The following is a 26,072-nucleotide window of genomic DNA, read 5'->3' on the forward strand; positions in this document are numbered from 1 at the left end:
ATACCATTTAAAAAACTTATATTTCTATTTAGCATTATTATTGTTTGGGAAACTAATTAGCATGATTTATTAATCCTTACTTAATTTAACTTGTGGATGAACATGTATCACGACAGACCGTCATCCCCACTCTCACTTAGGAAAATATGACTTAATACCAACTCATGAACCTCGTCTCTCCACTCATAGTACCATATTGTAGGTTTGTTTTCTAATTTTCATTGCATTACAAACAAATATTCTATTTACTTTTAATTAATAAACTAGAGATAATATTATTCTTAAGCAAGTGCGTATCATATAGTACAATGATTAAAATCAGGTCAATCATTGTATATGGCTTTATGATTGGACGAACAAACAAAAAAACTCGATTTAGTGTGCATTAATAAATCATATTTTTCTGCTTTTCACTAATTTGTTTGGTCCTGATTGAAGACAAAACATGGTTGGGAGAATACATCAGCGTTCTAAAATCGGATCGAATTGTGAACCAATACGGTTCATGGGTCAACATGATCATCAGACCCTGTAAAACTAAAACATTGATTATAGTCCGGAACAATCATGAAAATTTAAAGGTACACATCGTTTAAAAAAAGAAAAAAAAATGGACTGTTCATTCTTAAGCATTATGTTTGGTATAAAAAATTTTCTCCTTAGTCACGATAAAACATAATGCATAAGAATGAAGAGTCCAAAAAATTTGGACAGTTCTTCTGCATGTGACATTCTGCATATGATCACTATCATCAATCAACTCATTGACCACCACACCATGTCCAACACTCACAAATATGTTTCACTTTAACGAAAAAAAAAAACGGCCACTCCACCACCAAAATGTATTCTTTTGTTTGTTTTCAACTTAGCTTTTTGACACGTACCGTAAATTTTCCATTATCATTCACTAATATAATTCCCCTCATAAATCAACAGTAAAAAAAATCCAATTCAATGAGCAAATTGATTCTTGATCAAGTGGACTATATTGTATATCTTTCTGAAAGGTTGCGTAAAATAAAACATATATATTAAAAAAAGGACTGAATTTAACATACAGAGATTATTTCTTTATTCGAATTTTGAGAAATATATATTATGGTAATTTGATCGACTCAATAGTCTTCTTTCCATCATGAGGTCTTTCAAAGAAACCCTTCAAGTAGTCAGAATACACAATCTTTCTATACCGAGCCATCTCATTGTTCTCTAACATCTCCGGTAACGGCTCAATTACTGAATCGTGAACCGGTCCACAAAAACCCGGAATGGAAACCCGGCTACAACATTTATTGACCACCACACAATGCTCCACGCTTCTGTACCTATCATTGGTCAATATTTGTAACACGTCTCCAATATTGACCACAATCGCTCCAGGCATTGGAGGAACATGAATCCATTTGTCCCCATCCTCGGTGGCTCTAGCGTACAGGCTGCCTAAGACACCGTCTTCTTGTAGAAGGAGAGTGAGAGTGTTGATGTCAGAGTGGCGACCTGTTCCTATGGCCAGGCTTGGCTCAGGACATTTTGGATAGTAGTTGAAGTTCATTCTCATAGTTCCCATTAGGGTTTCTTTATTGGACTCATCGATGATTGCGTTTAGATTGTTTATGAGTATGTTTAAGATCTTCTCGGTGATTGGTTTGATCTTCTTGAAATGGTCTATCACTTGTTCCCTATACAAAGTTACCAAAGTATTATATTTTTATACTGAAAATATCATATGTATTATATTTTAATTCTAACTTTATCCAAAAGAAAATGGATCAGAACCGAAACCGCATCAAACCATATTGTAAATGACGTTAGATTAACAATACTTACTTGCATACAAGTGGCCACGTGATAGCGAAGTTATGTTGTTGAGGAAGATACTCAAACTTGAGGAAATCTCTCCACTCCAAAACACTCTCTTTGTAAGGATTGAAACTTGTGGTCAACCAAGCTGTCTCCGACACCGAGCTCCCTCTCCAATACCTTCTTCTCTCCTCGACCGGCAACTCGAAAAATCCACGCGCTGCCGCAATTATACCCTTCAACTCCTCTGGAGCTATCCCGTGGTTCACTATCTGAAACAACCCCAGCGTCGTCGCTGCATGGCAGATCTCTCTAGCCACGTTCGGGTCATTCCAGTTGGACACGTCAATGACCGGGACTGGTGATCCCAGGAGGATCTTGTCGGAAGTGAAGCGTTCTTGAGGAGGTTGAATGTATGGAGAAGGAAGCGTGGTTAGGGTTAGAAAGTCCACGAGTCCTTTCACTCCGTTTCTTTGGTTCACCACGTAATCTCTCACTTCGATATCGTCTGAAGAAGCGGTGCGATCGGTCGGACTCATGTTTTTTTCTTCAATTTCTAGTTATAATAGTAAGCGAGTTTTAGTCATTGATAAAAAAATAGTACATGATGTGGATGCTATATATAGACATGAAAAATGTCACGTTAGAGGATTTTAAAAAAAAATGAAAATGTAATTCAACTACATGATTGGAGAAAAGATATTTAAAAAATAAAATTAAATAGTTTATCATACTCAAAAAAAATATTTCACTTAAAGGTAAAGGGAAGAGCATTTGTTTGTTTGTTATTTAATAGCTAATTAAGGAATCTATTATTCAATATTTAACAGTTGTCCTACATATAAAGCATGTGTTATCATTTCATACTTCAATCATGTATACAGTTGTCCTACATCTCAATTATTTATCCATCTGAGCATGAAAAAGGAAACTTAATTAACTCATATTCAATCACAAGAAAACAAAAGCTAAAGATATTGTGTTATGTGCCCAGGGTTTCACGGATGTCAACCACATCGATCTACGCCATTGGAATGGTCTTCCACCTTTCATCGTGTTTCAAGGCCGACAAGTAAGTAAACGCTTGTGTGTACATAGTACATGGTTATTTATGCAATATGAGTTGTAAGTTTGAGTTTAAAAAGGGAAAAAGCATATACTGTTTTGTTCCTACTGGATTGGTAACGTTGTATTTACAGAGAACTTATTTACGCATAGTAGAACCGTCGATATATGACTCAAGTATTCTACTTAAATAGATTTTATTCAGTGGCAAGAGAGCGAGTACGTACACAGTGAAGAAGATCAAGCAAGAACTTAGGCAGTACCTAGCGTCTTGGACAACTATATTACATTAGTTGCTCAGTTTCATAAGATTATAGATTTCACCACGGTTCACGATGTTTCCAACATTTTATGATCAACCTACGTCCCAAAAAGACATATCTCTCTAAATTGAGTTAAGTTAAACCCCGATCACAAACAAAATACCGTACTCATGGGGTATATGAAGTTAGACTTTCCTGTTTAGAGACTCATATAACTCTCTGGTTCCACCCGTCCCCACCAGCTATAGCCAAAATATTGCATTATTGGGTTTATCTTGGTTAGCATGGACAAAATATCTCATCCGGCTTCACCCGAGATGGAATGTGACAGAAAATGGTTAGAGAACATTGACGCTGGAGCACACAAGACCACAAACAGGTTTTGCGAAATCAAATTGCAACATGGCTTATGAATTTTAAAACTATCTTCTAAGATACAACTTAGTTTTACCATATTAAAAAAAAAAAACCTTTCGACTGGTACCAAAAACTATAAATTGGCCGTCAAGCAAGCAATTCTGGAGGAATGACTGAATAAAATTGGCAGTTGGTAAAGCAGATAAAGAATCCGAGATGAGTTATTGTCGCGTCAGAGTGGGAAGCAAGCAGTCATAAACCGTTACTAGTCGTTGTGTCACCGTTAGCTTGTAAGATGTTTGCTGCTGTGGCCTCCCTAACTCAATCAGATCTTGTTTCACTCTGTTTACAAAAAAACACATCAGTCAGTTCAGGCACACCCAAAGCGCACATACCCGAAACACATACAATTTTTAAGGCAGGCAAAGAAAGAGAACAACCATGAATACACGTTTTGTATCGCGAGACAATTATCACATACTGACTCAATAGTTCACATCAACCTAATATGCTAAGATCGTCACTCAGACAGGAAAATCGGGCAGAAAATAATTTTGCTTACAACCACTTTAATAGATAAAATACTTATGATTAACTTAAATGGCAGCCTCAGTTTGATAATTGTTGTTAGCTAAACATCTGATGGGATCAGAGTGAAAGACTTACAAATCCCACTCGTCGGTTGCTCTTGCAGGTTTCTCAACAACCCGATACAAACGTTCAAGGCTATATATTAGCAAACCAAATACGGTTTCTGCATCCTTGTCCTGTAACAGCATCAAGAAACGACCAGGAAGTTTTTCAAAAGGTTTCTTAATAGACCAATGCGTCGAATATAAATGATTAAGATACAGGGAAAAAGGAAAATAGTGGACATCTTACACGTCCTTGTTCAATGTAGCTATGATACTGCATAATTCTCTTTTCAATTTCAACGACAAGAAGTCTCCTGTGAATACGAGCAATTCTTCCTCGTCCTTGAGCTCTACTATCCTGTTCATACCAACAAAATCAAACTGAATAAAGATAACAAAGCTGCATCGACTGTACACAATGGACTCAAGAAGTCTTGAAACTATAAAAACTGGAGTACATATATGTATTTCTGTCACATTTGGTATTTGCTTGACTTATTACTCTCCTCACCTGTTTAAGCCATGTCCGAAGCACTGTGAGCATAACAATGCTGAGAAAGAATGCAGGTAATGCAGCCAGAATGGCAAAATTTATTTCATTTGCACGAAGTATCTGATCCAGTTCTAGCATCGCTCTGCAGGAGAAGATTATTCAGTTTTATACAAAATGAGTAAGAGATCTACTCCAGTTGACTGAGAGCTACTGGTTTAATGAACTTACGTTTCTATATCCAGTTTAAGCTTCTGCACCTGAAAGATACACAATTCTGATGTGATTAGAATCTCACAAACCGTGAACTACAGCTTCATGCCAAGAACTTAGATTACCTGAATAAGCAAGCCACGGGCAAGCTCTCCGCTAAGGAGGTTGTGAATAGGATGCACAAGTTCCTTTTCATACCTGCAATTAGAAGGTAAAACTCAATTACGTATTAGGAACTTTCACAGGAAATCATTTTACCAAGTCTAACGTGGGTAGAAATGAAAAAACGTCCATTGTTATATTTCATTACCCAAGATTGGAACTACTAACATATATTTGCATGCTTAGATCAATGCAAAATGTAACTGTTTTAAAATCCAATGCAATGACATGTTCGTTTAACTGCCCAACAAAGAGTAATGTTCAGAGTTGTACCGATTCATGACAACTTCGAGCATTTGCTGATCAGTTGCATTGTCTGGGACCTTTTCACGTGTAGACTGCTCGCAGAAATTCTTAAGCATTCTGCATACAAAAGAAAACTGTGAGCGCGAGCATTATCAATGCAGCTAATAAACAAGACGTACAATATAATTACTTGAAACCCCTAGGGATCCAAAAGAATGAGATCAATAACTCCATATGAATATAACAAGTGAATTGCTATGGCATAATGAAAAGGCGACGATTAACGCACATATATAATATCAAACAGTTGGTGCTACTGTAATAAGAATCAAAAAGGAAATGAAAATCAACCTATGCAGTGAGTCTTGCGTCAGCTGCACTTCTTCAGTTTCCATAACACCTTTGTGCCTTTTCCGGAATGTATCAAAAAGCTCATCTCGAATGGAAAGCAGCTGCGAGAATCACGAAACTAATTAAGAAACTCAAGGCTAGCACAATGTCCTGTAACAAACTAATAACTTGATCATTTTAACTTGTCACACTTTTATTTCGACTCAGACCAAACTGAGAGTCGCAATAACCTTCACTTTGTACCTTATTTGTTTCTTTTAGTAGAGTTTAATGCAAGTAGTCATTTGTCCGAACAGAAAAAAAAAAAAAAAAAGGCACTGTTCTCATTTAGAAAAGAATAGCAAGGTCAAGAACAAACCGGTTGCTCAACATGATCACTGAAGAAGCTCATTGTTGCTTCTTTTGCATCATGAACCCAATTCTCGATGTCCGAACTTCCCATCAAACTACTATGACGTAGTAGCCATATAGAGAAAACAGAGAGCCCAACTGCACCACACGTATACCGGACCCAATACAGAGTCATCCTCCTTGGCTTTCGATGTTTCCCCACCTGTTTAAGAAGAAATGCAAGAAGGGAAACTCTCAGCGTAAATTTCAAATGAAAAGTGTTTGTCTTTACATGAATACTGGCCAATGATACATAAACAACAGACACACCTACCATAACTGATAAATATGAGTTAAGTTTTTCCAAATTCTTATGAAGCAGGTTGATTGCATCTGTAAGTTCACAATCAGTCCACTGGGATCCTTCTTCGTTAACTTCAGGCAGTTGATCAAATACAAGAGGCATCGGGTAACTTCCATCAACGGTAGAATCACTCTGCAAATAGGATGTAAGTCAGTAGATACGAGTAAGAGAAATCTAGAAACAGTAGACTCAGGATCATCACAGTAATAAATGGTCAGACAAATGAAGGTAGTGCCCAGAAAAGGTAAGAAATCAATTTGTTTACCTCACGCTCAGCATGCAAATGGCTGAAAGATCCCTCCAAGTTCGAAAACAATCCATTGATAACAGCCAACAACGATGGCAGTGACTTTTCTGGATTCTTCACAAGCTCCTCACCACGTTTATCCAATTCAACATAAAGCTAGAGAGTCCATTGAAAGTAGTGATATTTAGTACGTGCACATTTACAATGATGTTACTTATGTTAGAAAAGGAATTAAAATTTCATGGCAACCTGGGCAAGAAAAGAAGCGAGTGCAGATCTTAACTCCAGCAAGACCCGCATCCTATCCAACATGTGAGATGAAGACGACTGACAAAGATGCTGCATTGCAGGTTCCTCGCTGAGACTCTTGCTCACGAACTTCGTACTCTCGTTCAAAAAAGCTACCGGCCCTCTCTCAAAAATCATGAAATACGCCTTTCGAGCATTGGAACCCTGTGTTTAAATACGATCAAAAGAAAACCATTTAGATTGAAACATTTCACTAAAGAAGTACATCTCATGTAATGTTCTGTTAAATCACCTCAGCTCTAGATTGCCAAAAATCTAAACTTTTCTGGATATCATGCAAATTCGAGAGGACGTCAGCCATTATCTCCTCCAAAACACCATGAATCCTAGCTGTATCCGCCGAGGTATTGCTATTAATCCTGAAGATAAACCAAATGTATTAGCTTAAAAGTCAAAACAGTCTGCATACTGTCAAATCCCCAAAAAAAAAAAACAATTTTGTTCACCAGAGTATATAAATCAACAAACACGAAACTTCCAGTATCAGTTTAAAGCCACGACACGATCATCAAACAGTAGTAATGAAGGTCGAAGTCTACGCTAACTAAGAAAACTCTAGTAGAAGCTACGAATTGAGGAGATGAATCTTACGCAGACGAGCTTGGGAAATCGGAGGGTAGAGGAAGAGGAAAAGAGATATGCCGTTTCCTCGAAACAGTTTGGCGATAGAGATTGGAGATTTTGCCCAGAAAGATGGAATTAGAAGTAGGGTACAAGGAAGCAAGGCGATTCCAAATATAATTTGAATAAAAGGGAATTAGGTCTACGACGTTTGACGGCGCCGGCGCCGGCGACGGGGTTGACTCGTTAGCCGGTGGTTGAGAATCCATTGAAGTCGGGCTTTCAATTTTCTCAGTTCAAACTCTGGCCGGGTTGATGACCGGAGACGGAGTTGTGTGAGTGCCCCCTTGATGTCGGTAAAAGTGATTTAGGGCTTTGAAAATAAATTGAAATCCTTATTGGGCCGTTAATGGGCCTGTTTTAGCTACTAATTTTGGGCTCTTCAATTGCTAAGACCGCCTTAAGACTATTTATGTGGTTTTCATACATAATAGGAAGATCCGAAGATATGTGAATCAAACATATATGTAGAAGCTAAAATGTTTAAACAGCTTATTTGCAATGTTGTTTGTTGATACAAAACAAAACACCATTAAAAGAATGCTCTGCTACCGTAAAAGACACGAGACCCTTCTTTTTTCTTGTCCATTCCATTATTATTAGGAGCATTATTATTCCGATTCTGATTCTGAGTTGTAGTGTTGTTATTGGTATTGTGATCATCCTCGTGTGGTGTATTATGGAGATCCATGGGAAGCTTCATCTTTGCCAAAGACTCAGTGAACTGTTGCATACTTCTCATATACATCTCCGCTATCTGTTTCTGCATTGTTGTTTCCTCGTTCATCTTTGTTTCTTCTTTTCCTTCTTCTTCACCTTCTTTGTTGCTTCTTCGTCTTCTTGACACTTCTGTGATCTCTTGATTCTCTTTCTCGTTTGAATCTGCTGTGTTCTTTTCGTCGCTTAAGCTTGTTGTTGTTGAAGAAGAAGCCATAAAACTTCCATTCCCCCCGTAAACCTCTTTCTCCTCCGAGCATACCATTGTTATGTCCGTTTCTGGTCCATGTGTTGAGCCGAGACAGAGAAATGAAGCGCTTCCGGGTCCATTGAAGTACTCTGTAACCATCAGTTTGTTCTCGTTAACAACATTTATGTCAGGGAACTCAATCCTCGTGTAGTCCACTGTTTCGGAGACTTGAGGGTCAAGCAACACAACCTCGGAAGAAATCGAGGTGGTGTTAATCTTGAGATTAGATGAGGATGAAGAAGAAGGGTTGACAATGGAAAGCGTGAGCTTCACGGTACCAGCAGGGGAATGGAAGAGATCAGTGGAGGAGAGACTGTAGTCTTGAGTGAGACTGTCTTGACCTATGATGTCTGAGATCGGGACAAGAGCGAAACCAAGAAGCTGATCTTCCATGTAATGTCTGGCTCTGCTCATCATCCAGATCTCACATTTAAGGACAGCAGCATGAGCATCGATCTGAGTCATGTCGATCATAAGCTTCTGGTTGAATTCAGGGTTTTTGCCAGCTCTGTGGATGATTCGGGTGGAGATGGTGTCATCAGGATTGTATGTAAGAGAGAATTTGGCGTAGACGTCTTGGTTATCGTAGATGCAGATGTTGTGGATGTTTCTTGCGTTGTGAACAAACACTTGGAGAACACCCGAGAACCCTTGATGGTAGCAGAACCCAGAAGAAGAAGAAGCTTGTTTCAGAGATTCCATAGGGCAAACAAACAGAGACAGATGATCAAAGAAGCTAAGAAAACGCTATAACAGGTATAACGTTTAAAATGAGTCTGAAGCTGAAACAGTAGCATGACCACAAAGGCAAGTCATGAGAAAGAGAGGGAGAGAAGTGTTGGTAAAGCAAGGGGAGCTTTTGCTTTGAGGAAATTCAGGAGCATTGGATGGAAGAGGAATAGATTAGGTAAGAAATGAAAAATTAATGGAACAGAAATAGATAAACGTCATGAAGATAAAAAGAACATTATGATGACAAAAATGATGGCTATGAAGACTGAGATGGAGTAAGTATCTAACTATGGAGCTATTTCATCAAACAACATCAAGCCAATTCAGACACTAACGACGATGAATGTCCGTATTGGTCAACAAAGTTGACCAGGACTAATCATTCCATGGTCTTAATGGGGTAGGTAAGGGATTGAGATGCCTATTTTTCTGATCAATACGTTATAAAGTTTTGTTTTTTTAGCTTTGATTTTGCTTGGCATTGCAGCCTGCACCACAAATTGGCCAAAGTCAAATTACAGACCCCACTAAAACCCACTCATCATCATCATTACCATCACCACTTAATCCTCATTCCATATGATCAATTCTCAATTCATAAGCCACAGTAACATTCACTCGTAAAGCAAAGGATAAGAAGTAATAGACTAAATAAATCAAATCTAGCAAATGATCTTCGACAAAGGTTCAGCAACTTTTTGTGGTTCTGCCATTTTAAATTCTACTGATGTACAGATTCTGAAGTATGGAAGTCAGTGCATTTTAGGTTGGGGGTTGATGTAATTACAGAGATACAACCAGAATCACTTCCTTCCCAACCTAACCAAGAGGGCCTCGTGCTTTGCAGCTGCTACTGCCTCCGCAGCTTTGTTTGCAGCTTCACGCTTCAATGCCCTCTTCGCACGCCTTCCTGTTATGGCACTGCTAGTCTTATCCTTTGGCTCACGTGAAGATGAAGAGGCGGGTTCAGAGCCAGAAGCCTGGCCACCTCGGTTCTTATGTTGGACCGGCCTTGCTTCTTGGCGACCTGCTCTGACAAAGCCATTGTCACCCCACCTTCGGTTTCCTAAACGAAGACTTGAACCTTGCAAATAAAACTCGTCAAGGTCATCGTCATCGTCATCCTCAGCTTCATACTCAGGTGGAATGTCGAAATCATAATTAAAATTGTCACTATCTGAAACCCGCTCCACTGCTTCCAGTGGCTGAAACCACACTGCCCTCAGGAGGAGGCATACACTCTCCTCGAACATGAAATCTTCAACGCTGCAATGAAAATAACAGAACAAAATTGTTACAAAAAATGATGTAAAAGCCAAGAGTACAGTAAAGCACAGAGCCAGCCAAGTAAATGGATTAAACAATGGGGCCAAATGTAAATAAGGATGGAAGTTTTACCTTCCGTCAAGAGCGCGGTGGACATTGAGAAAGTCAAATGGAAGCTTACATTGTGGGCAGGTAGGTTTCTCTTTGTAACTCGCCCAACGGAGTATGCACGTCACACTATATATAGATAGAAATTAATCACTCCTCTTAAAAATGAGAAGAGAAATGTCAGTATTCATTCCTAAGTAGACATACTTGTTCCGTGCACAGAATCAAACGAAAGAATTGAACTAAAGAAACAAAAAACGTTATAGGAGGTTCACAGTTCGAAGCAAAAACCAAAGTTCATCTTTAAAAAACTGAGCTGAAGACTAAAAAACTGATCTTACAAAACCAATGTCTTAGACCAGAAACGGTAACATTCTCAGTATCTGACTTAACACTGACAACAACATCACAGAAAAAAAAATGACTTATATACGGGAAACATCAGATCACTAAAAACCAAATCAGCATCAACCCTCATGAAAAGAGATAAAAATTAAAATAACAAATTACACTGGATAAACCAAGAAATCCAAAAGACGTACCAGTAAGCATGCTCACAGCCTTTAACCATAGCTGTTTCTTGAAGAGGTATAGTATCCAAGCATATTGCACAACAGCCGCCATGGTTCCCGAAACTCAGCTCATTGCTCACTTCTTGAGTCTTCTTTTCATCCTATATACAGAAAACGATATCTTAAAATCATCAACCTCGTTAGCAAATCATAAGGGCAGATCAATAATAAAGAGATTAAGCAACACCAACCTAAAGAATTTATCTTTCAGATACAAGAAAAAGAAACCAAATTCATACAAGTAAGACACAGTTTTACGAAACCCCCAATTTCTCAGAACACCAATTCAGAAAGTAAAAGATGGACAGAACCAAACCAACCACAAAAATTTGATCTTTTCATTATATTAATTGATCAATAAGGGAAACAAAAACCTGATCTTGAAGAGGCAAAACATCCAATTGCTGCTCATCAACGATCTGGATCGAGGAACTCATGGCGGCGGCGATAGAGATAAAAAAGAAAAAAAAATGAAAAAATTGGTACGAGAATACCCAAATCAAGCAATCTGAGGAAGAAGAACAGTTCAAGTCCAAAGTAGGTACGAGAATGATTCAGATACCAAAAAGGAATAAAGAGAGAGAGAGAAAGAGGGATCGGAATCCTCCGGAGGAAACGGCCGAGGAGATGTAGAAGAAGATAGAACGAGGAAGACCCCTAATTTTATTTTGACTTGTGGACTTAATTAAACCGGTACTCCCCATACCATACCGACCCCTTCAAAAAATTATAATTATTTTTAAGCTGTGCAAAAATGTAAAATGTAAATATTTTTTTACTTTTTAGTTTTTTTTTATAGAGACCATAACTAAATAAAGGTTTTACACATTTTCACGAAAATTAATTTTTATAGACATAACTTTTATCAAATTTAATTCAATTTTAAATATAAACGTTTTTTTTTTAAATACAAAAATAAATAGGAGAGCCGAAAAATAAAATAAAATTATGTACACGGCCGCCGAAACCCTCAGATTGAAACTACAGTAGTATCGTCCGGTGGTGGAAGATGGGAGCAGCAGATACGATCGTTGTTGCAGAGAAGATTGAAGACTTGCTTGAGGTCTGCCTCCTCCGTCTCTTACTCCCTTAAAATCCCTCCTTTTTTTGACTTAGTATTCTCCTGTAATCGATTCATGTCCTCCATTTTTGGGGTTTTACTGTCTTCGTCCTCTTGAGTTGTTCTTGTTGTTAGTTAGTTAACTGGGTCAGCTCAAAGATTTGATTTTTTTTTTGAATTACAGGCTGCTAGATACGTTGATATTGATGATCTTAAAAGCTTAGCTGCTGATGGTGTCTCTCTTACCTCTCGTGATTCCCAAGGCCGAACAGGTTTGTTCTTTCTAAAGTTTCAATTTTTGCGAGTTAATTTTAGCTTCAATTCTTCGTCTTTGTTATGTCACACTACTCCTGCTCAGATACTTTGAATGTTGTGAATTGGTGAAAATATTGGTTACTTACGGTTACGGATATGAAATCTTTATATGTTCAGATACTCGATTTACGAGTTTTAAAATGTATGGGTTAACACTTGTAACATTGTTTCTTTTGATCTTTTGTTTTGTCTTCACAGCCCTGCATATGGCTGCAGCGAATGGACATATGACTATAGTGGAGTATCTTATCAGTCAAGGAGTGGTAAGTAAACAACAACCCCTTTGCTAGTTTTGATGCCTTGACGACATTGTAATTTCTGGTGTTGGAAACGATAAAACATGAATACTAAGAAAGATTGAGGCTTTGTTTTTTGTGAGCAGGATATTAATGCTCTTAACGATGAGAACAATGCCCCTCTACATTGGGCATGCTTGAATGGTCATATCGAGGTAACCATCACTTATGTCTGTGCTTGAAAATGTTTTTGTTTCTCCGGTTTCATTATAACTGGAAAGCTACTTACAGGTGGTGAAGAAATTGATTTTGTCAGGAGCTAGTCTAAGCCTTTTGAATCGGTTAGTCTCTTGAATCTTTCTTCTCAGTCTATCTATTGGAGGAACTAAGCTGAACCATTAGAAGCTTGGAATCTTGTAGGTATGAGCGGACTCCTATGGATGAAGCCATTGGTGCTCAGAAGATGGAGATTATAGATGCCATCAACACAACTGTTGCACAAATGGAACTTGAAAATACCAGTATGACATGACTTTTTTCAGACATCTTCATCATAAGCATCCTAAAATTTTCTCTTTCTGTCTCTCTCTCACTCTGATATGCAGGTGAGGTGTTGTATTGTTGGAGTTTGTTTACCTAAACTGACTAGCAGTTGTTAGAACTGGTATCATATGAATTCGATTTATTTTGGTTGCAATACCCACAAACCACAGACTTGTTCAATTAATTTTGGGCTGGACCAGTTTGGGTTTATTTGAATTCGTTTTCAGTTTTGCATTCACAAATGTACAATCAAGTATGGAAGACGGTGGTAGCCAGCTGCAGCGGCTAAGCCATGCGTTATGTGTAACCGAACCTGAACTAAAATAACGAAATTGTACTTTTATGTTAGATTTACGATACCGTAAGCTCAGATTACACGAACACACAATTAAAACTAACTGATAAGAACAGAGAGAGGCTAGCACATCACTAGCTCAGCTCCCAACACACCATAAGAGAGAGACTAGCACATCATTAGCTCACCTCTCCAAACACAAGCACATTTAATCATTCACAATATTCAACATAATGAAGAAGATGAGCTTCCAAGGCTCTTTTAAACTCATTATGCAACGGCAAAGCCTCTCTTTCTTTCGGAGTCTTTCCTTCACTCTTTGCTCTGTTCCACGTCATCAGCTTGTTTCTTCTTTTTTAACTAGTACGATGATGAATCGTATCATTTTAGTTCTTTCATAGTTTCAGTTGAATTTGTATATATCATAATTTTGAAACTTTTCATATTCAGAATGCAGGAATAATATGAACTGTAGATAAACAAATGAGAAGGTGATTCTGATTAAATTGTTAAAAATAATAAATTCTCAAGCAAGCGATATTAGTTTCACAGAACTAAATTGTCATGTATAGAAATATCAAAAAGAACAAGCTCAAAACTATATCATTCACAAGACATCGCCTACGCTGGTCCAAGCTATTGGTGAGCCAACAAGCTTTCAAAACGTACACAAAGGGTCCTACATAATCAAAGAAGACATCTTTAACCATCGTTGATCGTTCTCTCTTGAAAGTCAATAAACAAACATTTGCGAGGATGCAATAGTTAGACAAGATTGTAACTTATTTGTGCATGCGGTTATTGAAAATTCTACAGCCAATGGTGGAGATGGATAATTACGTTATGCATTCTCGGTAATGGAAAGATAATTGGTACTTTTGGGTTATAAAGAAAAGAATAAACTTTTTTCATGTATAACCCACAGTACATAGTATAAGTTGGTAGAGGACTGCACACGATATCTTTTTCTTTTTGGTATCGATGTTAAGTAATGACGTTCTCTAGTTTGGTGAACTGTTGGTTTGTTGGCTAGACTAGTAGTTGGATCAAGAACGGATCCATAGATCCATCCATGGGATGGAAGAATAAGATATAAAGTGATAAACTACTGATAATCTCTTTCGGTGCCCCATTCCTTCTTTTGTTTTTAACCTATGTGCAGTGCACCATCGCTTCGGTTAAAATACTAGTAATATTTAATTAAATAAAGTAAAAGTTATAATCACTAATTTTGGTTTAGTCTGAAGGGGAATGTATCTCTCTCTTTACCAAATCCATGCACCTTAACTTATACATTTTTTTGGCCTTCACGTTCACGTTGTTGTTTTTGCACATGCCCTTTCACTTTCATCAAATAGTTTCATAGCTTATTGGACATAAAAACTATTAAAAAAAATCATTTCTAAACGTTTTCACAGTTGGCAAAACATCATTTTGTAAACCTTTCGGCATAGACTCGTTCTGATGCAGACTGACGCTGTGTATGTCAAGTCTCTTTATGTTAGATGTGATTGATAATTTTATTTAAATTGATTTTTTCGTCAACATATTCCCCACTCATCTTTTGTTTGTTACGTATTATTTTAACTCAACCAAAATAAAATTAATTTTAATCACTGGCGGAGCCAGCAACTTTGCTTACAGGTGTCATATATGTATATATGAATATTAATTAAATCAAGAAGTGTGTAAAAAAAGAAGAAACAAATGATATATAAATGCATATTTCAGATTTTTTTTTTACAATAAGGAGATATTATAGAAATTTTTAGTCAACAAAAATGGAAAGATCATTATGGTTAAGTGGCAAAATAAATATGCATTGTGTCAAAGAGAAGAATAGATCATATAACATTGGTGTTTCATTACCAAGAAAATATAACATGGGTGTCATTATGAATATTTTAAACCAAAACATGTAATTATTTAGGAAATTTACCCTATAATTAACAAAGTATATAAATGTCATGGGTGTCTAGTGACACCCCTCTTTGTACGTTGCCTCCGCCACTGATTTTAATGTGAGGGCTTCAGACTTGGGAAAATATAACTCGAGATGGAAGAAAATAATCAATTTGATTGTTTTAATATAACTGGTATACAGTACTGACGTACTGTATATGTCTTGTGTTATGATTATACTATGTTAACTCTGTTACGATTATACAATGTTTTCGTCTAATGATAGCACTGGATGGCAAACGACTTGTAAAATATAAGTATTACTGTATTACAATAAATGAATGAATCATACGAGTCGTGTAGATATGCTTTTTCAAAAGTATTGTGAAAATATTCGGTAACAAATTATATGGATTATGATAAACTTGAATGAACCACATGGTCTTGTTCTAGAAAAACTATACATCTTCTGCAATACTTATTTACCTGGTCACTAGACTTGTATGGATTCCCAATTCGTGATGTTGTTCACCATAATAGCCACCAACGAGAAACCATATAAATGTCTTCGAGTACAGATATATTTGATTCGTTCTTATAAAATTCATCTTCAACTGGTTGACAAACATGCTCATCAATATTATACAAATGTAATCAAAAGACATATATATAAATAAAAAGATCTGCCCGAGATATCATTTTTTCTGCGACGGGGGACGAATATTATCGTTCGAAAGTTTAAAAAGCCTAAACCCTATAAAGCCTAAGACACAGTCGAATTTATTATTATTTTTTTCTTTATGGTGGAGTGTTTGAAGGAATATATTGATTTTTTATTTTTATTTTTGGCTTTATTCCTAATTCATAAAGCAATTGGTTGACATACGAGGGTTCAATTAGTTTGGTTAACTATTCACAAAAAAAAAATTATTCACATTCAAGTTTGGAAATATATTTGAATGAAGTTCGCTAATGCTATAATTTAAAGGTTTCACCTAATACTTTTGATGCTCTATAAGTCTTTTACATTGCAGTTTTATGTGATATTATTAGTGATGTTAAAATGGGACTATCTTACCCATTTAGACCCTGCCTATTTAAGTCTTGCTCATTTTGGACTGTTTATACCCTGTCTGTTTATATCTTACCCATTTAGATCCTGTACCCGTTTAGACTCTGCCCAATTATCTGACCTGTTTAGATCCGTTTAGATGAATTTTTTTTGATTTTTTACTTAAGATTGTTTTTTTACTAGAGATTGTATAACTTGTATATTTAACATTAATGATATATGAATAAAACTAAAATAAAGATTAGAAATAATCAAAATATTTTAGAATAACATAAGTTTACTAAACAAACTTAACATGATAATCTCATAATTTCCAATTTCAAAATCCAAAAACAGTAAAAGTACTACTACATAGATAAATCTCTTGATCATAAGGCAACAGAGAACCATAAACAACAGAAGCAACATATTCAATGCATGATAGAATCTCCTGATCTTGAACATTCTTCTGAAGTACATGCTCTTGTGCCAATGTCATAGTTGTTCTCTATGTTACCTGTTAAAGTTAAGAGTTTTATGGAAAATAGTTTTATGTAAAAGTTAAAGTTCACTTATTAAGGAAAATAATTTTACGTAAAAGTTAAGAGTTTAGTTACCTTCATAATCTGCAAAACCACGTAACCAATTACGAGTACAGACCAAAGCTTGAACGTTCTTTGGAAGCAAACGGTTTCTATAAGGAGTTATGACCCAAGATCCAATACTAAAGGCTGATTCAGAGGCTACTGTGGTGATGGGAATACTTAGTATTCAACAAGCCAAAGAGGCTAATTTTCCAAGTCGATGCTGGTTGTCCTTCCAAAAGGACAAAACATCCAATTTTGGAAAAGACTTTCTCTCCAATCTTGGCTCTTCTAAATAGATATCCAGATGTGTCTTTGTCTTGCCTACTCCAACTCCAATGCTTTTTTCAAGCTCAAAAAGATCCTACAGAAAAGAAGTAACACAAGCAACATAAACAACAAAAGCAACATAAGCAACACAAGCAACATAAACAACATAAGCAACATTCTTACATTGTCATAATCGTCATCAAGTGGAGATTCATTGACCCAATCATGCGGATTTGGAGTTACATAAACACTTGAAAAACAAGTCCTAGACTTAGCCTTATAATCTTCATAGAGCATTTCCAAATTGTCTTTAAGCTTTTTGATTTTCGATGCAGAAGTAGTTGGATCAACTCTTTCATAAGCTACTTCAAGCATTTGCAGTTTCATTCTTGGGTCTAAAACAGCTCCCATTGCCAAAATAAGACTATATTCCTCCCAAAATTTGGTAAACATAATCTGCATATCCTGAGCCAGTTTTGCCACATCTTCATCATCACAAGATGCAAATTTCCTCAGCAACAGTTCAATTCTCAACACTTGTGTAAAATATACATTAGAAGTAGGATACTTAGAACCTGAAAAGTGTGTCGTGATATCACTAAACGGCTTCAACTACTCACAGATTTTCTCTCCATGATTCCATTCATCATCAGAAGGCAAAGTCTTGTAGTTGCTGTCAAACCACTTCAAGCTGACAAATGCTTCCAAAACTTCAAAGCTCTTACAAGCATCTCATATGTGGAGTTCCATCTGGTAGGAACATCCTGTGATAACCCTGGTCCACTCTTAATCTTTACTCTCTCAACACATGCAGCAAAAGCGTCTCTCCTCTTTGAAGATGCTTTAACATATATCACACTCTCTCTGATGTTGTGCAGAACATCTTTTGCTAGATCTAAACCTTTCTTCACTATCAAATTTAGAATATGAGCACAACATCTAACATGCATAAATTTCCCATCACATAATAAACCACTACCACTAATCATTTGAAGTTGACCCTTGAGAATGTTCAGCATACTATTGTTGTTTGTTGCATTATCTAAGGTAATAGAAAATACATTTTTCTCCAATCCCCATTATTTCATACATTCCAGAATCCTGTGCCAGTTTTCATCAATGTAGTGCGCAGTCAAACAAATATAACTCATAACTGTACTTTTTGCTGTCCATAAGTCTGAAGTGAAACAGACACGCCCACATTGGTTTGCAAGTACTTCTTTCAACTTGACCTTTTCAATCTCATACTTCCTATACATATCGGCTGCAGCTTTTTGTTTACAAATTGGTTGACACTCAGCTTTTTGTTTCCTATACTTGTCTTTTTGTAAATTATGATCTCACTTGTCATCTCACGGTTAATCTGATGATCATATGGAGGCCTATCTTCATTCTTTGGTTTCTTTGGACACTTCTCCAAATGACGAATCAAGCTCTTAGTCCCATGTGTTTTAGTATTGATCACCAACTTGGTTCCACAGTGGATTCATTTGCCTCTTTCTTTGCCATCATCTTCAACCCCAACTGACACAATATCTTTCCACACCTTTGAAGTTAACTTTCTTTTCCGTGGAGCATTTTGAGTTGCTTGAGTTGCTTGAGTTGTTGATTGAGTTTCACTTTGATATGTTCCTTGCATTTATGTCTCTTCCTCCTCATTCCTATCAATTTCTACATCTATAGCACAATCTTCTTCATTCATATCCATATATTTACTTTGAGCATTAAGCCTTGCTATCAAATGTTCAGTTTCTAAGTCCATTCTGCAAAATTAATAAAACAGATTTATAAGTGTTTATGAGTCAACAAACAGTGAAGAAACAAGCTTTAATAAATTCTCGAGAAGACCCTAATCAAAAACAAGAACATACTACTCACATAACAATCGTTATTCTCCATTAAGCACACCTCGTGAGCTTGAATCAGTTTAAAAACATTTGTCTCACTGTCGAGAGATGAGAGTTGTATTTGAGATAGAGGACCTATAATACAGATTTGTAAGTGTTTATGAGTCATTAAACAGTGAAGAAAGAATTGAGACAATAAATCGAGAACATAGAACAGAGAACTACTAGCTCAAAAGTCATCAAGTTCATCTCAACTTAATAAAAACCCTACTAAACAAAGCCAAAACTCATGGTTCAAACCGCCAAGCAAAACAATAAACTCAAACTACAAACTGTCAAAATAGAACAAGTCACAAAACATGAGGCAAACATACATAAGATACTTACCGGTTTACAAATAGAACTGAGCTTTGTAAGTAATCCAAATTAGAGTCCGGTACCCACCTGTGCCATTAAACATAATCCAAATCAGCAAACAAACACAAATCGAGACATGAGTGTATCTACACACACCCCAAAATGATCTAAGTAAGTAACAAACATACCTTGTGAGTAATTAATTGGTTCTGCTGCAATGGATTCGAAACTCTGTAGCTAGAGATGATTGTATTGTTCCCTAAACCGTTCATAAATAAAACAAAAACCCAGAAACGAAAGATTAAAAGACAAGACAAGTACCCAACTCTCGTTATATTATAGATTAGAAGCAAGCTAATGTTCAGAATCTCCTCATCAAACAACTTAACACTTCAACATATTAAGAGAATTCACATTCGAGCACTCAAAGAAGTACCATTCATAATCAAATTTGTCACTCTCAGAGTCCAAGAACTTTTCAACAGCGCTCCTTCTGAACACAGCTCATTTCCAAGAGGTCTAAACTCTTTGTGCTACTCTTTTCAACATTGTTTGCTCATGTACAAATCAAACAGCAAAATTAACACAAAATAAAAATCACTAAACAACTATTAATTACTCAAAACTGAATCCAAAATCACAAAGATATGGTAACACTAACTAAGTATAAGAAGAGGTTCATCTAAAACTAAGCACTAGTACTACTCGCAGTCGAGGAAACAACACCACCAAAGCCAATTTTGATAGCCCTTTTCTTCAAACCAAGCTTAACCCTTGAAGGGTTTGGATTGTTACTCCTTAATCTTTCAAACCCATGAAACTGAGGGACGAAAAATTCGAGTTTGTTTGGTGATTTTAACAAAGTATCCATTGAATTCGAGCTTACCTTTGTTTGGTGATTCGAGCTTTAGCTTCGTGGAGAACTGGAGATGGAATCGAAAGAGAGAGACGAAGTGAGATGTCGATGTTTTATTTTTTAGGTTTAAAGTTAAGAAATAAACGGTTACCCGTTTAATTTCGGACATACTCGTTACGCCCGCGGATCTAAAAGGGTGAACCTGTTTAAGTTTTTTATTTTTTGGTGTGTTATTAAACGGACCAAAGACTTAAATTTTAAATACTGACCCGTTTAGGCCCGCGGGCATCCGGCCCATTTTAACATCACTAGATATTATACACGAGAATACTTATCACTTATGTATTGTCCAAACAAGAATAAATATGTTATGTTATTAACAGTTTAGTGGCGAAATCCATGTTTAGACATAATCGATAATCATATTAACATTTGAACTGTAGTATGTAGGCTAAAAAGGATTTAACGTGAGACCTAACTGTATAAATATAAAAGTTGACACCTCAAAATAGAAACTATGCGAACGTCAAAATAAATTCAAAATGCAAATATATGGTCCAAGCAATAATCTCATAAAGGATAAATAGGGATCGAACAGACGAACACCTATACAGCATACAGAGAACACCAACGTGCCTAGGTAGGGTGGAAGCCACAAGATTACAGAGTCTCCTCAGCGTAATTTAATCTAAGTCAGTGAGAATAGTAACACTAAAAAGGTGCACAAGTAGGCTCAGTGAGTCAGTTTATAGCAAAAAAACAGCTTTTAATCAAACCCCAAAAAATTGAATGGATGATAAATAAATTCATGAATTGATGAGAATATATCACTTAATTTTTTAATTTCAAAAGCTATAACTGATCCAATAATACGGGCTGACAAATGAACACAAAATCGGCCGACATAACTGGAAATATTCATACTCCATAACTAGAAATATTCATATAATATAACAAGTATATCATATTTGGGGTGAAATAAGTTGATGGAAAAGCGAAACATTTCAACTTAATTAAGGTTTTACGAAATAATGATATGATGTAAGACAGCAAGAAACAATATTAAAGTCGTAGATTTAGCTAAAAACATTTTGTATTTAGTATATTTTTAACACGTAAAGCCATACGAATTAGTAAGATAAGTGCATGAGCAAATGCAAATTGGATTCGTTCTAGGATCAATGGTTTGCTAGGACAACAAAAAATCATTATAATAAATACCAATTCGTTTAAATAAACTGTAGTAATGTTAGAAACATTATATAGATTGCCATTACTATAGTTATTAAAAAATATATATATATATATATATATATATATATATATATATATATACTAGCTAATAATCCTTATTATATGCATGATAAATATATGCAGATAAAATTAATGTTATGAGTAAAGTTATTTTTGAGGATTTAAAATTTGTTTGTGTGAAAACCAAATGTATAACCCGTGAGAATATGTTTAGATCAAACTACTATATATGAACTAAATATATAATCTGCTCTTTCTTCAATTTATGCAAAAAAAAATTATTTTGTTTAAATCTTTTTTATGTAAAAATATATTTCACCCATAGAATATTATACCAATAGTATTAAATAAGTTAATTGCCTATAATAATGATTATTGTGATAATTTTATTTTGGAAAATTTAAATATGTGAATAGTAATCAGTTTTTAATAGGTGAATAAATTCGGGTTTTGAAAATGTTTTAGATCTAATAATGTTATAATAATTAAATATGTTAAAAATGATTAAAATATATTTTAAAATTGAAATGTTTGATTTTTTTTAATTAATTGAAAAAGAATATTCTTTTATCTTTGAATAACAATTATGTGTAAATATCCAAAAAAATGAAGGCAATAAATTCATTAGTGTTTCGAATTTTCTAGCAACCACACATCAACATTTTTTATTAATATATTTAGGGGATATATTACCAAACTAAGTTTTAACAAGAAAAATTATGGTTTCAAACAAGAGTTACCGCATATTTTCGACTTTCGGTGGATTTCTTAAAAAACGTGAAATTGAAATGGAATTCTTCTATTATCCGAAATCAATTTTTTTTTCAAAATAACGTTTCACCACCAATTAAAAAATTATCGATAACGTTTGTTGCATCATTTGAAGCAGTTCGTCCACATGGAAAATTCATACAATAGAGTCAGTGAAATATTCTTTTGTATCCAACCCCATTGTAAAAAAAAAATATCAAAGAAGATAACATCTTTATCTGTCAAATAGTAAAACGTCTTTGAATTTGGTTTAACCGTAAAACCCACCGCCTGAACCGCCACCACCACCGTAGACATTTGGCTGTTCAAGAATAGGCGCCGAGGCTGACACTCCGTTATGGTTATTGGCTGCACCACCTAAATGCAAATCCGACATATTAGGAAAACCTTCTTTGGGTTCAAGCCCTTGATCATACAAGAATCCTTTACAGACATGGCCACCGATTTTCACTATCGCTTGATAAGCATACTCGTCATCACCATCCTCCACTGCCGTTACTCTCACACACTTGAACACTGCCGGGGCTCTAATCTGCCCAGGCCATGCTTCCCTTGACCCTCCTCCGTCTTGCATACATAAAACATAATTATGCATCATTATTACCATATCAATCAATCTACATAACGGGTGTTCAATACCAATAAATATGCTCTGAGCTTAACCAATATAACGGAATCTAAACCTGACTAAAATTTGAAATGGTTAAAACGATCTTATATTTCCATAGCCAAAACCAAACCTAAAGCGGAAAAAAGGATTGATCATAGCTTCAAACTTTCTGAAAAATATTGATAAAATTCTCAAACCAAAACCATATCAGATATTATGTTTTATCATGGTTAGTGTCACTCAAATTACAAAACCACATACACCGTATCATTAATCGTCAAGAATGGCTATGAGTGTTATATGCATGTATATACATACATAAAATAATGTAGGTTTATATACTAATGATGAGAATGCAATACTACCTTGTCGGCTGGAACTGGTCTCGAAACTTTGAGGAGGCGTGTTAGAAGTTGAAGTATGAGAAGTGGCTTGTTGTTGTTGTTGTTGCTGTTGTTGAGACCCTACGATCCTCGGCTTCTTCGTCCCGGAGGATGTAGAGAGAGACGATCCAGCCGTTGGATTAGGGCCGGAAGGCATGACTTGCCTCTCTCTCCGCCTAGCCGCAGAGACCCACGTGCTCTTCACGTGAGTAGAACAATCAAAGCCACGGCTCTTGCAGCACGTCCTGCACCGCCTCTGCTTACACTCTTTCTTCGCTTGGTTTCCACAGTCTTGACACGTGGCGGTTCCCGATGCGCCGGAGCCGGAACCGGAGTTGTTGTTCGAGCTCGTTCCTACCGCAGTCTGGTTAGTACTCTTGAACTGAAGATACTGCGTTTCGTGGTTGTTGTTGTTGTTCTGCCATCTCCGGTTGTTTCCGAGGAAGTTAATGTCGGTGTCTTCCACGTTTTGCTGAGGCGGACCCGCCGTAAGGAGAGGAACCACTCCGACGCCAAGCGCCGCCGCTTCGGGTCCAGATATAACTCCGGCGTTTTGATGGTGGTGGTACGCCGGAGCAACAAGGAAAACATCTCTCAGACCGACCATACCCATATCCGTCGCCGCCGACGACGACTGTAAGCCATAACGGACAGAAGATCCGGGATGCCATGAAGGAACGTCGGCGGCGGCGGAAGCTGAGCCTAAACCGCCGTGGACTACGGCGGGACCAGCATTGAAACCAAGAGATAGATCCTCAGTGGCAAGGGAAGATGTAGTCGTGGTCGCCGCCGCCCAGTCGGTGAAGGCACCGGAATCTGACGTTGGTAGATTATGCCTCCTCGTTGTAGCCACAGCTGATTAAAACCAAAACCCTAATCCTACAAATTAATTATATAAAACAAAAAAAAAATCCACAGCAACCAGCTCCAGTTAATGTACACAACTCATATACATCTACACAAATATGAGATAGATAGAGAAAGATGAAGATGGGATCCTTTTTGCTATAAAACCAAAAACAAATCCAAAATAGATTCTTCGAAATCTACTGTCACTATCTTTCTTTGTCTGAGGCTCACAGAGATGAAAAAAGAAGACTGCGACTCTTGTTTTTTTTTTTCTCTCTCTAAAAAGAAACTGTGCTTGTTGCGGTCTGAATTTTGTTGCTTCTAATGTTGGGTTTACTTTTGGATCTTTCTTACCTCTCTCTCCTTTAAAAAAAAAACAACAGTGGTCAGTGGTGTATGTATGTTTTGGTTTTCCTTTTTTCTTGTTCTAGATTGTTTCGTCTTGTTCCTGTCTCTCTCTAATAATCATATCATAGTAGACACAACTGCAGAAAGATAGAGAGCCAAGTGAAACTTTTTTTTTTTTTTGGTTTTTTTGGGTTTATTTATTATTATTTATGTTTTTAATAATAATAACTCAAAGAAATGGCACATGATACCTTCTTCCTTTGCTTTTGTATTTTAGCTCTTTAATTTTAAATAAAAGAAGTTTTTTATAGTATTTATTTTCTATCAATCTTTTCTTTTTTTATTAGGATGACGAAGTTCATCACCAGCGCTCGTGCGCGTGGCTCCACTTGCCGCATAAGAGACGATCCCGGCTTTTGTTTCCTCCAGAACCGGCTTCACCGGTTACGTCTCTTAAGTCCATGTTCGGTACATTACGCGTTTCTACTAAGTTAAACTGCATTGAAACTAGGATTCTGTTTTATGTTTGTATATAAAACTCGACATATATGATTATGAAATAAGAAATTCAGATTTCGTGGTCCATGACTAAATACTACTATTGTCATCGTATCTTACACCACACACATTTCGCTCTTATCTTACCGACAAAACCGAGAAGAAAAGAATAAACTGAACCATATATACAGCATTTTTGTATTAGTCCTTCCGACACTGTTGGATTGCTTACCGTCCATACATTACAATTTACAACTAAGAAGAAGAAAAGAAAAAAATAATAATACTATTTTAAATGGTCCACATAAATGTGACATGCTTTGCAGACCAAACAAAAAGACCAACGAAAAATCCAAAATGTGATTTACAGATATTACAATAAATGTTTTGATTAAATTTAACATATACGAAGGAAACTTTGTTGTTTGATTTTACTATCACACACGTTGAGATAAATCTTGGACTTTCTTAATTTAGATCTCTAATGGTTTTCCTATTTTTCTCTATAATAGAGAAATTCTATAATAGAGACATTTTTGCTTCAATTCACCTCTATTTTTATCTTTAAAATAAAGATTACTATTTTTTCCTCTATATATAGAGGAATTCTATTTTTTTCTCTATAAATAGAGGAAAATATAGCTATCTCTATTTTAGAAATGAAAATAGAGATGGGTTGGAGCAAATTTGACTCTAAAATAAATTACTATATTTTTCTCTATTTATAAAGAAAAAAAAACAGAAATGCATTGGAGATGCTCTTGCAGAACCGCCAAAGATTGCTTCCATGATATCTCAATTCAATTTTCATAAAGAGTATACATAAGCTACATAACAAAAACCTTTTTCCACTTTTCAACGATAGTTTGAAAAAGAATGGTACTGCATGAGAGCTTGCCTGGGTCGAGCCTTCGAAGTTTATTTGGTTTAGTAGTAGTAACC

The 26,072-nt window shown here is 36.1% G+C and overlaps 6 protein-coding genes across 6 annotated transcripts; 1 reads left to right on the forward strand and 5 right to left on the reverse strand.

Annotated features, from left to right (window-relative positions):
• Nucleotides 1-1,011: 1,011 nt before the first annotated feature.
• LOC104705501 (feruloyl CoA ortho-hydroxylase F6H1-3-like) lies at nt 1,012-2,394 on the reverse strand. Its single transcript, XM_010421515.3, has 2 exons — nt 1,831-2,394; nt 1,012-1,682 (listed from the first exon to the last, which is right to left on the reverse strand). The coding sequence occupies exons 1-2, from the start codon at nt 2,340-2,342 to the stop codon at nt 1,100-1,102; spliced, it is 1,095 nt and encodes a 364-aa protein (XP_010419817.1). The 5' UTR covers nt 2,343-2,394; the 3' UTR covers nt 1,012-1,099.
• Nucleotides 2,395-3,511: 1,117 nt separating this feature from the next.
• Nucleotides 3,512-7,833, reverse strand: LOC104705502 (protein DGS1, mitochondrial). The gene is made up of 14 exons (XM_010421516.3): nt 7,427-7,833; nt 7,068-7,194; nt 6,776-6,979; nt 6,545-6,682; nt 6,250-6,411; nt 5,944-6,138; nt 5,586-5,686; nt 5,262-5,351; nt 4,952-5,024; nt 4,845-4,873; nt 4,635-4,758; nt 4,371-4,481; nt 4,155-4,255; nt 3,512-3,830 (listed from the first exon to the last, which is right to left on the reverse strand). The coding sequence occupies exons 1-14, from the start codon at nt 7,663-7,665 to the stop codon at nt 3,710-3,712; spliced, it is 1,815 nt and encodes a 604-aa protein (XP_010419818.1). The 5' UTR covers nt 7,666-7,833; the 3' UTR covers nt 3,512-3,709.
• A 72-nt stretch (nt 7,834-7,905) lies between these two features.
• Nucleotides 7,906-9,125, reverse strand: LOC104705503 (uncharacterized). Its single transcript, XM_010421517.3, has one exon. It carries the CDS (start codon nt 9,123-9,125, stop codon nt 7,989-7,991), a length of 1,137 nt encoding a protein of 378 aa, XP_010419819.1. The 3' UTR covers nt 7,906-7,988.
• A 661-nt stretch (nt 9,126-9,786) lies between these two features.
• LOC104705504 (uncharacterized) lies at nt 9,787-11,866 on the reverse strand. The gene is made up of 4 exons (XM_010421518.3): nt 11,476-11,866; nt 11,072-11,202; nt 10,554-10,658; nt 9,787-10,421 (listed from the first exon to the last, which is right to left on the reverse strand). The coding sequence occupies exons 1-4, from the start codon at nt 11,536-11,538 to the stop codon at nt 9,959-9,961; spliced, it is 762 nt and encodes a 253-aa protein (XP_010419820.2). The 5' UTR covers nt 11,539-11,866; the 3' UTR covers nt 9,787-9,958.
• A 58-nt stretch (nt 11,867-11,924) lies between these two features.
• On the forward strand, nt 11,925-13,465 carry LOC104769471 (uncharacterized). The gene is made up of 6 exons (XM_010421519.3): nt 11,925-12,164; nt 12,346-12,433; nt 12,675-12,739; nt 12,859-12,927; nt 13,004-13,053; nt 13,133-13,465. Exons 1-6 carry the CDS (start codon nt 12,111-12,113, stop codon nt 13,242-13,244), a joined length of 438 nt encoding a protein of 145 aa, XP_010419821.1. The 5' UTR covers nt 11,925-12,110; the 3' UTR covers nt 13,245-13,465.
• A 9,041-nt stretch (nt 13,466-22,506) lies between these two features.
• On the reverse strand, nt 22,507-24,799 carry LOC104705506 (protein LATERAL ROOT PRIMORDIUM 1). The gene is made up of 2 exons (XM_010421520.3): nt 23,418-24,799; nt 22,507-23,009 (listed from the first exon to the last, which is right to left on the reverse strand). Exons 1-2 carry the CDS (start codon nt 24,046-24,048, stop codon nt 22,693-22,695), a joined length of 948 nt encoding a protein of 315 aa, XP_010419822.1. The 5' UTR covers nt 24,049-24,799; the 3' UTR covers nt 22,507-22,692.
• Nucleotides 24,800-26,072: the final 1,273 nt, after the last annotated feature.

This window comes from Camelina sativa, chromosome 8, assembly GCF_030686135.1.
Source record: "Camelina sativa cultivar CO46 ecotype springtype chromosome 8, ASM3068613v1".
NCBI lineage: Eukaryota > Viridiplantae > Streptophyta > Magnoliopsida > Brassicales > Brassicaceae > Camelina > Camelina sativa.